Source organism: Nerophis ophidion, linkage group LG13, assembly GCF_033978795.1.
Source record: "Nerophis ophidion isolate RoL-2023_Sa linkage group LG13, RoL_Noph_v1.0, whole genome shotgun sequence".
In the NCBI taxonomy this organism is placed as follows: domain Eukaryota; kingdom Metazoa; phylum Chordata; class Actinopteri; order Syngnathiformes; family Syngnathidae; genus Nerophis; species Nerophis ophidion.
In genome coordinates this window covers 27,636,481-27,650,057 of record NC_084623.1, presented here as the reverse complement: position 1 = coordinate 27,650,057, position 13,577 = coordinate 27,636,481, and the positions used below count along the sequence as shown (strand labels likewise).

The following is a 13,577-nucleotide window of genomic DNA, read 5'->3' as shown; positions in this document are numbered from 1 at the left end:
CACATTCACCGAACCCTTCTTTAGTAAAAAATACAATGTTTTTTCTTTTCAAATTCAAGACAAAGTTGTAGGTTTTTGGTAACACTTTAGTATGGGGAACATGTTTTAAGTAACAAAGACTTAGTTTGGAGTTATTTGGACACTAGGGGAACTTATTCTAAGTAATAAAGACTTATTAGAGTTATTTGGTTAGGGTTAGGGTCACGGTTAGAGTATTAGGGTTATAATAAGGCCATGCAGAATAAGGCATTATGTAGTACTTAACGACTAGATATACAACTGTAGAATGATCGAGGGCGAGTTCTTGGTTTCTTATGTGGGTTTATTGTTAGGCAATCTCATTAACGTCCTCCCAGCGCGGCAACAACACACAACAACAGCAGTCACGTTTTCGTCTACTGTAAAGCAGTGTGCCTGCCGTAAACAGCAATGTTGTGACACTCTTAAACAGGACAATACTGCCATCTACTGTGCATGCATATGTGACAATAACATCTACGGCTTTTAGAGCAGTGGTTCTCAACCTTTTTTCAGAGATGTACCCCCTGTTAACATGTTTTTAATTCAAGTACCCTCTAATCAGAGCAAAGCATTTTTTGTTGGGAAAAAAAAGATAAAGAAGTAAAATACAGCACTATGTCATCAGTTTCTGATTTATTAAATTGTATAACAGTGAAAAATATTGCTAATTTGTAATGGTCTTTCTTGAACAATTTGGAAAAAAAGATATAAAATCAACTAAAAACTTGTTGAAAAATAAGCAAGTGATTAAATTATAAATAAAGATGTCTACATATACTGCGATCAGGGGGCGACTTGTCCAGGGTGTACCCCGCCTTCCGCCCGATTGTAGCTGAGGTAGGCTCCAGCGCCCTCTGCGACCTCAAAGGGAATAAGCGGTAGAAAATGGATGGATGACTAGTTAAGAGCCAATATGTTACTAATTTGCATGTTAATAAGCGAAGTGAAGTGAATTATATTTATATAGCGCTTTTCTCAAGTGACTCACAGCGCTTTACATAGTGAATCCCAATATTTAAGTTACATTTAAACCAGTGTGGGTGGCACTGGGAGCAGGTGGGTAAAGTGTCTTGCCCAAGGACACAACGGCAGTAACTAGGATGGCACAAACGGGAATCGAACCTGCAACCCTCAAGTTGCTGACACTGCCACTCCACCAACCGAGCTATGGTGAATATGTTCCCTATATTAGTGTTACCATATTTTTTTCACTGGTGCAAAAAATGAACCGTGCATGAACATCATCTTGTTCAAACAACAAATTTAAGACAGTGCATTAACTCACAATAAATTACACACCTGCAAATCAATCGGCTGTTGCCGTCTCCGTAATATGCCAACAGGGGAAGTTTGTATTTACACGAAGAGTCGGGTGTGTTTTGCTCTCCGCCGAACCCCTGAGGTCGACTCACCGAACCACTAGGGTTCGATCGAACACAGGTTAAGAACCACTGTCTTAAGCAGTGTGCTGCATTTATTTGTTGCTGATCATTGTGTGGATTTTCTGACCTTCTTGGCATTGCGTGCTTCGTTTTTCTAATATTTTCAGATGTTTTGTTACTCCTGGCTTCTTGCTCCGTCAACTCTGTGTTTGTATCTAATTTTTTGTTGCTAATTTTATCTGGCTTTCCACCATGGTTGATTTTTGTTTTGGACTATGTACTGTTTTTCACGTTTTTTTGGGGGGGGGGGTTTGCCTCAGTGGTACATTGTATTATTTTCAAAAACGTATGCCTTGCTCTCTGTTGCTATTTTTTGCCAGTGAGCCTTGTCTGCCATTGTGAAAGAAACATTCTTATTTTTTAGCAAACTTTCTGCCTTGCAACTTGGTTTCCTGCCTCATGACACTTGACAGAATTTACTTAATGTTGTCCCTTTTGACCCTCCATATTTAATTGTCTTGTTTATCAAATTGGTTTAGTTGAGCTTTTAATTGATGTTCTTGTGGTTACGTGGATGTATAGCACACACCCTTCCTTATTAACCCGAGGCTGAGGAGTTTAACCTCACTTTGCTGGATGCCTGGACCTGCCACCCCCCCAACAAATTTTGATAGTTTCATTTTAAAACAAAATCAGTTTTGTTGTGAAAAAACAAGTTAAGACAAGTTTTCCGCAAATATACAATTTCTAATTAACACATGAACTTCAATAAACATCGCCAACTATCAACAAAAACATACAATTATTAGCAACCTATCAGACTATAAGCCAGGGGTCACCAACCTTTTTGAAACCAAGGGCTACTTCTTGAGTACTGATTAATGCCAACGGCTACCAGTTTGATACACACTTAAATAAATTGCCAGAAATAGCCAATTTGCCTTTAATAAATGAATCTATACAGTATATATATTTTTAAAAAAGGGGTATTTCTGTCTGTTATTCCGTCGTACATTTTTTTTCTTTTACGGAAGGTTTTTTATAGCGAATGAATGTTGAAAAAAACACTTAATTGAACGGTTTAAAAGAGGAGAAAACACGAAAAAAATGAAAATTTAATTTTGAAACAGTTTATCTTCAATTTCGACTCTTTAAAATTCTAAATTCAACTGAAAAAAAAATTAAGAGAAAAACTAGCTAATTCAAATCTTTTTGAAAAAATTAAAAAAAGAATTTATGGAACATCATTAGTAATTTTTCCTGATTAAGATTAATTTTAGAATTTTGATGACATGTTTTAAATAGGTTAAAATCCAATCTGTACTTTGTTATAATATATAACAAATTGGACCAAGCTATATTTCTAACAAAGACAAATCATTATTTCTTCCAGATTTTCCAGAATAAACATTTTAAAAGAAATTTAAAAGACTTTGAAATAAGATTTAAATATGATTCTACATATTTTCTAGATTTGCCAGAATAATTTATTTGAATTGTAATCATAAGTTGGAAGAAATATTTCACAAATGTTCTTCGTCAAAAAAACAGACACTAAAATGAAGAATTAAATTAAAATGTATCTAAATACATCAAAATAATGTATCTAAATACATTAAAATAATTACAATACATTACAGTAAATAATCTTTACAATAAAAAAAAACTTGAACATTGACTTAAATTGTTTGGAAATAAGAGGAAGGAATTTAGAACGTAAAAAGGTATATGCGTTTGAAATCCTAAAATCATTTTTAAGGCTGTATTTTTTCTCTAAAATTGTCTTTCTGAAAGTTATAAGAAGCAAAGTAAAAAAAATTATGAATTTATGTAAACAAGTGAACACCAAGTCTTTAAAATATTTTCTTGGATTTTCAAATTCTGTTTGAGTTTTGTCTCTCTTAGAATTAAAAATGTCAAGCAAAGCGAGACCTGCTTGCTAGTAAATAAATTTAATAAAAAAAAAATTGAGGCAGCTCACTGGTAAGTGCTGCTATTTGAGCTATTTTTAGAACAGGCCAGCGGGCTACTCATCTGGTCCTTACGGGCGACCTGGTGCCCGCGGGCACCGTGTTGGTGACCCCTGCTATAAGCCCTTGAACCGATGTACCTGCTTCACATAAATATGCAACAGTATTTCTCGACAAGAAAAGAAACAATATTTTCTTAGGAATAAATGGAACCTAAAACAATCGGATGAACAACTTTGAAAGCATTTGGTGTATCTGTATGTGGAATTAAACCATTAAATGGGTCAGTAGAGAATTTAAACAATGTACCAGTTTAGAAGGGAAGTGCACTTTTTTTAATATTGCTTATAATTCACAATCCTGAAGAGACAAGTACACATGTTTTAATGTTCATTCTAACTGGTAAAAATAAAAGTTTGCTTACAATGGAACCATTGAAGGCTATTCATTTGTTAATTTTACTTTATTTAACCAGGTAAAACACATTGAGATTAAAATCTCATTTGCAAGAGTGACCTGGCCAAGAGGGCAACAAAAACAGGTTTCATACATATAACAAATAAAGAGGAGCAGCCATACACTACAGTTGAAAGTACAAATTATTTACAACATAAAAATAAAAACATGCGATATGTAAAAAATAGATGTTTCGGTAAAAACTATTTAAAACAGTGTACAGTGCCCAATAGAACCCGTTTCCTGATCCTTTAAAATAGATTGAAATTACCCCAAAGTGATCAGTTCAGGTAGCCTCAGATCCTTTTGTCAGTCATTCCATGACCATGGAGCAGGAAATCTGAAGGCTTTTTTTTTTTACTAAGATTTGTGTTGACATCCTTGGCTCAAGAAGCCAAGGATGTCATGTGAACTTAAAATGTAGCGCCTGGAGTCTGTACACCATCCATCCATCCATCTTCTTCCGCTTATCCGAGGTCGGGTCACGGGGGCAACAGCCTAAGCAGGGAAACCCAGACTTCCCTTTCCCCAGCCACTTCGTCTAGCTCTTCCCGGGGGATCCCGAGGCGTTCCCAGGCCAGCCGGGAGACATAGTCTTCCCAACGTGTCCTGGGTCTTCCCCGTGGCCTCCTACCGGTTGGACGTGCCCTAAACATCTCCCTAGGGAGGCGTTCGGGTGGCATCCTGACCAGATGCCCGAACCACCTCATCTGGCTCCTCTCGATGTGGAGGAGCAGCGGCTTTACTTTGAGTTCCTCCCGGATGGCAGAGCTTCTCACCCTATCTCTAAGGGAGAGCCCCGCCACACGGCGGAGGAAACTCATTTCGGCCGCTTGTACCCGTGATCTTATCCTTTCGGTCATGACCCAAAGCTCATGACCATAGGTGAGGATGGGAACGTAGATCGACCGGTAAATTGAGAGCTTTGCCTTCCGGCTCAGCTCCTTCTTCACCACAACGGATCGGTACGACGTCCGCATTACTGAAGACGCCGCACCGATCTGCCTGTCGATCTCACGATCCACTCTTCCCTCACTCGTGAACAAGACTCCTAGGTACTTGAACTCCTCCACTTGGGGCAGGGTCTCCTCCCCAACCCGGAGTTGGCACTCCACCCTTTTCCGGGCGAGAACCATGGACTCTGACTTGGAGGTGCTGATTCTCATTCCGGTCGCTTCACACCCGGCTGCAAACTCGGCAGTCGAGTGTGAGTCTGTACACATAAAACATAAATATGTGGGAAAATGGCCAAGAAGTGATTCATATATAAGAAACAGCTATGAAGTCATTGTGGATTTTCCGACTATAAAACCCCAAAAATACCCATCCAAAAAGCCCAAAATTTCGCGACCTGATTATTAACCAGGTATTAGTGATATTGTTATTACACGCACTAACGTTAAGAACCTACATAAAGCGGTCATTGATCGGAGAGGCAACTTCCTTATACTGGTGTAGTGACATCAGCTGGTGAGCTGCTTTCTTGCTGTGGAGCTTGTGAAAGTTTGTTCTAGATTGTAAACCATATCCCTCACCTGCTTATTAATAAAGGCCTACTAAAACCCACTACAAACGACCACGCAGTCTGATAGTTTATATATCAATGATGAAATATTAACATTGCAATTTTAAATTTCCCGCGAAGTGTCGTGTTGAAAACGTCGCTGTATGATGACGCGCGCATTTGACGTTTCTGGTTGTAGCGGACATTATTTTCCAGCCCGATCCAAGCTATAAGTAGTCTGCTTTAATCGCATAATTACACAGTAGTCTGGACCTCTGTGTTGCTGAATCTTTTGCAATTTGTTCAATTAATAAAGGAGAAGTCAAAGTAGAAAGATGGAGGTGGGAAGCTTTAGCCTTTAGCCACACAAACACAGCCGGTGTTTCCTTGTTTAAAATTCCCGGAGGTGAAGCTTTACTATGGATCAGAGCAGTCAAGCAAACATGGATCCCGACTACATGTCTACCGTCAGTTTTCGGTGAGAAAATTGTGGTATAAAGTCGCCTCTTATCGGAGATCAGCGGCGCTTTCGCCGTCCATGCAGCTGCGTGACTTCCCTCAGAGACTCTGGTGTCAAGACACCCGTGGCCACACTCCTCCGACTTCAGGTACTATTTAATTTCACTAAAACACTAGCAACACAATAGCAGATAAGGGATTTTCCAGAATTATCGTAGTAAATGTGTTCAAAAACATCTGAATCGCTCTCACTTGCCCTCGCCGTTTTTTTCTGTTTTTTTTTCCTAGTCTTTCACTATCAATATCCTCATCCACAAATCTTTCATCCTCGCTCAAATTAATGGGGCAATTGTCGCTTTCTCTGTCCGAATTCTGCTGGTGGATGTGAGGAGCCCTACAACCAGTGACATCACGCGTACATCGTCTGCAACTTCCGGTACAGGCAAGGCTTTTTTATTAGCGACCAAAAGTTGCGAACTTTATCTTCGATGTTCTCTACTAAATCCTTTCAGCAAAAATATGGCAATATCGCAAAATGATCAAGTATGACACATAGAATGGACATGCTATCCCCGTTTGAATAAGAAAATCTAATTTCAGTAAGCCTTTAAAGTGATGTGTACACAAACTGTGAAGTTGGTAAACTTTGACAGCCAACTGAAACTCGGAAATGGCAAAGAAAAATAACCGAGAAGACGCTTCGATCCACCCCCATTTTCTTTGCAAGGATTCTGTCATTCTTCATCTAAATAGGTATATGTCAACATTCCAACAGTCGGCACCCCAGTGACAGCAGACATTGTACAATAATTGATGTTATATTATGTTTGTTGGCTCTCATGAAGTCTGCAGTCAGTAGTAATCAGTGATGTTGCCGAAGAAAAAAGCCAATGTTGATGCGTCTTTAAAATGAAGTAGCAGTATCCTTAAAAAGATCAAAATACGTAAATATCACTAGTTGGGAATGTGCCTGTTTCTTCTTTACATATAAATTTATACTGTATATATAAAATTGATGGACGTGATTGGATGTCCTTAAGCGCTTTATTGGCAGAATACAGCGACTCCTATAGGCTCCTTTGTAAGCTAACTTTTGCTTGCATTTATTTGTTAGAAAAAAAGAAAAACATGTATTTGTATTCTTACATAAATATTGGATAGGCAAAATGAAAAAAGTGCATTTCCCCTTTAAGAAACAGTACAAGCAAATGGTGTTCCCAAAAAAAACCAAAAAACTTTTGAAGTAAAGTGTGATATCACTATTGGATACTTGTAATGGGACAGGAGTTGAAACATATAGTTGGTGCTTAATCCAAATCCTTTGAACTACTTTCTTACTTTACTTATGCCTATTACCCCTTCTGGGGCTTAGACCGTCTGCAAGTGTTCTCCAAGCAATTTGGTCCTGAGCAAACATCTCTAGCTGTTCCCAAGTGTGGCCCATTATATTGGCCTCCGGTTCCAAGGTTTTTCCCTTGGAGGTTCCACTTTAGGGACTGCCTTGTGATGTCTGAGGCTGGTTTACAGTGAATATGGACTATCCATTTCCGACATCGTTGAAGGATCTCTTCCTCTGCCGTTTTTTGGTTGGTGCACTGCCACGGTTCCTCGTTGCTGATGGTGTTAGGCCAGCAGATATGAAGGACTTGTCGCAGGTAGTTGTTGATGAATGAATGGATTTTGTTTGTGGTTTTACCAGTGGCCCTGTAAGTCTCAACACCATACAGTAGGACTGCCTTCCCACTGCTGTTAAATATCCTGATCTTTGTTGTTAGGTTCAGATATTTTGCATTCCAGATGTTTTTTAGTTTGAGGTGAGGTACCTTGGCCTTGCCAGGCCTAACTCTCACATCAGTCTCTGCTCCACCTTCCTTGTTGACAATACTGCCAAGGTAGATGAACTTATCAACATCCTCCAGTGCTTTTCCTTCCTTTGAACTATACAGTACGTGTTATTTATTTTCTCTCGCTACCCTCTTTCCCTCGATCCTGTCTCTCTCTCGCTACCTAACTGGTCGAGACATATGGTCATCCAAGAGAGCCTGGGTTCTGTTTGAGGTTTTCTTCCCACAGGGAAGTTTTCCCTTCTTTCTGTTGTTAAGTCACCAAGTTCTTGCTCGTGTGGGGTTCAGTTGTTTCCTTCCTTTCTTTTTCTTTCTCATTCGAATGATGTTTATTGCACAAGGGTGGGACCAAACAAGCTCTGCTTCTTAACACTTCTTTTGGACGGTTGAGTACTTGAGGAAAGTTTGTGAAGTTTTTTGTCATGTTCCAAATAGAATTGATTTCTCTGCTCAAACAAAAAAAAAACATTAATTTCTACCTGTTTTTTTTTTACCTATGCTGGGTTACGCTGATCTTTTTATGAAGACTTGTGAACATATGTTTTAAAAAGGCTTGACACTATCAAGCAACACTTTGTGCTTCTGAGAACGGATTAAATCATGTTCAGCACTTTACGTAGTTTGCTGCCATTTTCTATTTCTGTATGTTTACAAGTGCTCTCACTGGTTTTCATTTCTAACAGTATTATTTCATGGTCTCCTTCCATCTAACATACAATATGTCTACAAACAGCAGTGTTCTGGGTTGTCATAAAAATAGTGATGGTGCTTCTGAGAGTCACAAGAGAGTTAGGTCAGATATGACCTGCAAAACTAATTCAATGTATCAGAAATTGTCACTTTACAATCATTTAAAGACATGTAAATTCAATGAGGTTGGTCAAAATAAACTTTTCAAACTCTTTGAAACTGTAATTTTTTAATGTAATTATCGTGCTGTGTAATCAAAATGTCTTGTCACAAACTTTATGCTGTCAAGTGTAAAGTAATGTTAACTAGTGCACGGTGGTATAGTGTAAGATTAAAAATTGACGCAAAGTAGGTTGTAAAGTTGTGTAGAGTGATGCAAAGTGACATGATGTGGTAAAGAAAGTAAAGTAGTGTTAAGTAGCTCACAGTGCCTTTAATAAATGTAAAGTAATATAAAGTGGTGCGATGCACTATAAAATAGAGTAAAGGTTTAGATCAGTGGCAGGGGCGGCGCTAGGGATTTTGGGCCCCATGAAAAGAATCTTTACAGGGCCCCCAACACATAATTTCATATAATTTCATCATCATTAGGGGCCTCTCTGGGCCCCCCTCCATCATGGGACCCTAGAATCTGTCTCCTTTACCCACCCCTTTTCGGCGCCCCTGATCAGGGGTCTCAAACTCAATTTACCTGGGGGCCACTGGATGCAGAGTCTGGGTGAGGCTGGGCCACAAGGAGGGATTTCTTTAAAAAAATGTTGCATACTCCTCAGCATGTCTAGTTGTATTATGACATTTCAAATTGTATCCCTTGTGCAGCGCAACTTTCTCTGTGCAAATAAGGCACGTCGGGGTGCCCCTGTGCTCAACAAAGAAATATTGCATCTCCCATTTTTCCTGGAATTGACTTTGCTCATCACTAACCTTTCTCTTAACTGCAGGCTTTGAAAAAGACATGTTTGGGGTTGTGGAATATATTTGTATTTAGCCGACATATGGAGAATAATGTTATTTCCACAATATGTGTCGGCGGATAATAGCCGGGAAAGTACCGGGATAGCGAACGCAAAAAAGTTATTCGGCGTCACGTAGAAATATATGTAGTGTTCATTGTGTGAGGCAATGCAAATTAAACAATAAAAAAAACAAATAACGGTTTCAATTGGTCCAAGTTATCGGGGACTGTTATTACTGACAGATAGGTGTCACGGTGTCACTGCAGCCAGACACGTAAGAAACCCCTCGTCTTCATGGCAACGTCTCTGTCGCTTTCACTCATTTTCCGCTTTTCCACTAACACAGTGGTAGGCAACCCAGAACGTTGAAAGAGCCATTTTTGACCCAAATAACACAACGCTGTCAAGCGCCATTCTCACGGGCCGCACTAACATTAAACTTTCATATTAAGATGGGGCCCGCAAAATAACGTCTCGTGGGCCGCATGTCTGAGACCCCTGGTTTAGTTGGACATCACTTGTTTATCGTGGTTAATTGGGACCAGACATGACATTGACTCCGAATAACACATTTGCGTAAAGTTGTATTATTAATAATTTGAATATTTTCATAGTTAGAGCATAGACAACTTGTTAAAGAGTTTTTAATTACACTTTTAAAATATTTTGAGCCCTCTAAAGATCAATTAACTGCCATATAGCCACGTTTAGACTTGTTCTACCCAATATAGTTGCTTTGAGCGTGTTCTGTAGATTACAGTACTATACTTATGGTACAGAATCCTTGAAGCGTCATTGCGATGGCTTTCGCACAGCCACAACATGGAAATACTTCATCACATTCTGAGAAATTACTTTAGGTTAGACCAAGTTAAATTTGGTCAACAGTCAAAGCAACAACATTTGGCTGTTATGTTACTTGTTAGCATTGCTGTTGTAAAATGTCAAAGCTGTGCTATTGATGTCGAAGGAGGATTGCGTCAGATGATTGAATCCCCACTTTGGCTGGACAGTTATTGATTGCTGATTTTTTAAAGCCGCCTTGTTAGCCGGATATGCCATGCCGAATGGCTGATGCTACTTCCCACAGTTGTCATTTGACATGGCTCACATCAAAGTCTCGCCAATGAGATGTGTTATAGATAAGGGAAGACTTGAAGATGAAGTCCCTGAAAAAGGTTGTTCTGACAAAAAGTGGGTCACCTTTAGAATGTCGTAGGTGGACATAGTATAAATTAGATAGATACAAGATTAGCTGCTTGATTTGTTTAGGGGAGCTCAATCCATCCATCCATCCATTTTCTACTGCTTATTCTCTTCTGGGTCGCGGGGTGCGCTGGTGCCTATCTAAGCTACAATCGGGCGGAAGGCGGGGTACGCCCTGGACAAGTCGCCACCTCATCCCAGGGCCAACACAGATAGACAGACAACATTCACACTCACATTCACACACTAGGGCCAATCTAGTGTTGCCAATCAACCTATCCCCAGGTGCATGTCTTTGGAAGTGGGAGGAAGCCGGAGTAACTGGAGGGAACCCACGCATTCACGGGGAGGACATGCAAACTCCAAACAGAAAGATCCCGAGCACGGGATTGAACCCTGACCACTCAGGACCTTCGTATTGTGAGGCAGACGTACTAACCCCTCTTCCACCGTGAAGCCGGGAGCTCAATATAACCCACAAATGTAAGTACAGTGGTGAATACAGTACAGGCCAAAAGTTTGGACACATCTTCTCACGTGTTTTCTTTATTTTCATGACTATTTACATCGTAGATTGTCACTGAAGGCATCAAAACTATGAATGACCACATGTGGAGTTATGTACTTAACAAAAAAAAAAAGGCAAAATAACTGAAAACATGTTTTATATTCTACTTTCTTCAAAATAGCCACCCCTTGCTCGGATTACTGCATCGCACACTCTTGGCATTCTCTCGATGAGCTTCAAGAGGTAATCACCTGAAAGGGTTTTCACTTCACAGGTGTCATAGTTTTGATGCATTTAGTGACAATGTAGATGTCATGAAAATAAAGAAAATGCATTGAAATGAGAAGGTGTGTCCCAACTTTTGGCCTGTACTGTATATTCATTATTTGCCACAATATCCTGTAATATTAGAAAATAAGACAAATACTGCTCAGTATAATAGAAAAATTAAAACAACTTAATTTAGGCCAAACAAATATGTTTGGGTTTTTTTGGTTTTGATTTTTTTAAATCTGTGATGCACTGAAGGCGCAAGATTTGACGCACAATGTTGCGAAAAGAGATTTAAATTGTTAAATACGTTTTGAAAAAATGAGTTAAAATCTATGTAAAATAGTGTGAAGTAGTTGAAATAGTTAAAGTGGTTTGAATTGATGTTAAGTAGTTTAAATTGATATGAAGTTGTGTGAAGTAGTGTAAACTGAAGCAATGTGAATTAGTTTAAACATGATGTAGTGTGAAGGGGTTTCAATTGATACACAGCAGTATAAAGTGGTTTCATTAAATGTAAGAGTAAAGTTATGTACATATAATAATAAAAAAAATATTCAGAAATGTTTGGGGGGGGGGGGGGTTTCCCATAGATATACTGTTTGGGGCAGCACGGTGGAACAAGGCTTAGTGCTCGCACCTCACAATAAGAATGTCCTTGCTTCTATTTCTGTGTGGAATTCGAATGTTCCCCACGTGACTATGTGGCTTTCTCCCACCTCCAAAGACTCGCTTGGTTGATTGGAAACACTAATTTGACTCAATGAATGTCTGTCTATCACATCATGATCCCCTGCTGGCCTCCCGATGGACTGGACTTTCACATGAAGTCGCGACCTGGGGTGACAACTTCTTATGCATCAGTCGGTGAGTGATGCACATGTCCACATGCAAGATGATCCCCTGCTGGCCCCACTATGGACTGGACTCTCACATTATTAATCGTATCCACTCGTCATCCATTGCACCGGTCACCAAAGGGGGGATCCCCACATTTGCGGTCCCTTCCAAGGTTTCTCGATGTTTCCATTGTTTTTTTTTTTCTTGCCCTGATGTGGGATGTAATTGTGGCTTGTGCTGCCCTTTGAGACATTTGTGATTAAGGGCAATATATCAAGTTTGATTGATTGATTGATGTGTTGGCCCTGTGAGTAGATGGTGACTTGTCCAGGGTGTACTGTGTCTTCTGCCCGAGTGCAGCTGGGATAGCCCCCGAACCCCCACCCCTAAAAAGATAAACAGTGGGAAATGGATGGATGGACGAATAATTGTATTGCTGGAGATTAGAGTCATGTGTGACATTAGTTTGGACATTTACATTTTTTCTGGGGTGTTTTGCAACTAACTAACTAGATGCAGCAGAAGTTATGATATAAATATACTCCAGAATTGTACTATCGTATACTGACTGTATACACTGTACCTCAGTGTACCTGTAAAATAATTAACTTTTACATGACGTTTATTTTTCTCTTATTTCTTGTCTTCTTGCAGGAGGAAATCATGACACAAAACTCGGAAAGAGGAGACTCAGCTTGATGTGAAACACCCAACGCTGTAACTATTTACTGTACATAAATCAAAACATACATTAAAACTACTGTTTACTTGTTTAATCTACATTAAATCAATGACATACATCCATAATTATTTTACTTGTTGGATCTGCATCAAATCAATACAAAACACTGCTTGTTAGTAGTTATTCATTGCAACAAACAACTTTTACGTGAAATTATTTCACAGATTAATATAACATAGCTATACTTTCTTGATCAGTACATTGACATATTAAACTCTATATCCTAAATATTAACACATTTGTATGGGTTTGATCTACTAAGATTAAAACACTATTGCTAAACATAACGTGGACCCTGACTTAAACAAGTTGAAAAACTTTTCCGGGTGTTACCATTTAGTGGTCAATTGTACGGAATATGTACTGAACTGTGCAATCTACTAATAAAAGTTTCAATCAATCAATCAAACAGCGTTTGCGAACAATACAATTGTGTGTACTATTAGAGGGCGTGTTGCAGTGATCCACGAAGACTGCGTGTACAATTAAAAAGTGGTGCAGACTAGTGTTGTGTCTTTCACGAACGATTCGTTCAAACGAACGAACGAGTCTTTTGAGTGAACGTACTGAACCGAATCACTTCATGAACTGATTTGTTCCTTTCTCAGTTCAGTTGAGCTCCGCCGCGACCATGCCGGTATGAGTGCAACTGGCGCATTCTATGACTCACTGAACCTTCGAGGTCGGCGAACAATGCAGCCAGCTACTCATCATGGGGGTGGGGTGAGG

At 39.4% G+C, this 13,577-nt stretch overlaps 1 protein-coding gene across 4 annotated transcripts in view; it reads left to right on the top strand.

The window, feature by feature from the left end:
• The window catches only part of mlphb (melanophilin b), a 127,596-nt gene extending 114,714 nt beyond the window's left edge, over positions 1 to 12,882 (top strand). For all 4 annotated transcript variants that reach the window (XR_009809277.1, XM_061918651.1, XM_061918652.1 and 1 more), the window contains one exon: positions 12,761 to 12,882. Coding sequence is in view for 3 of the 4 variants with exons in the window: in XM_061918651.1 (XP_061774635.1) it covers positions 12,761 to 12,810 (50 nt within the window). In the remaining variant the exon portion in view is untranslated. The remainder of the gene's footprint in view (positions 1 to 12,760) is intronic.
• Positions 12,883 to 13,577: the final 695 nt, after the last annotated feature.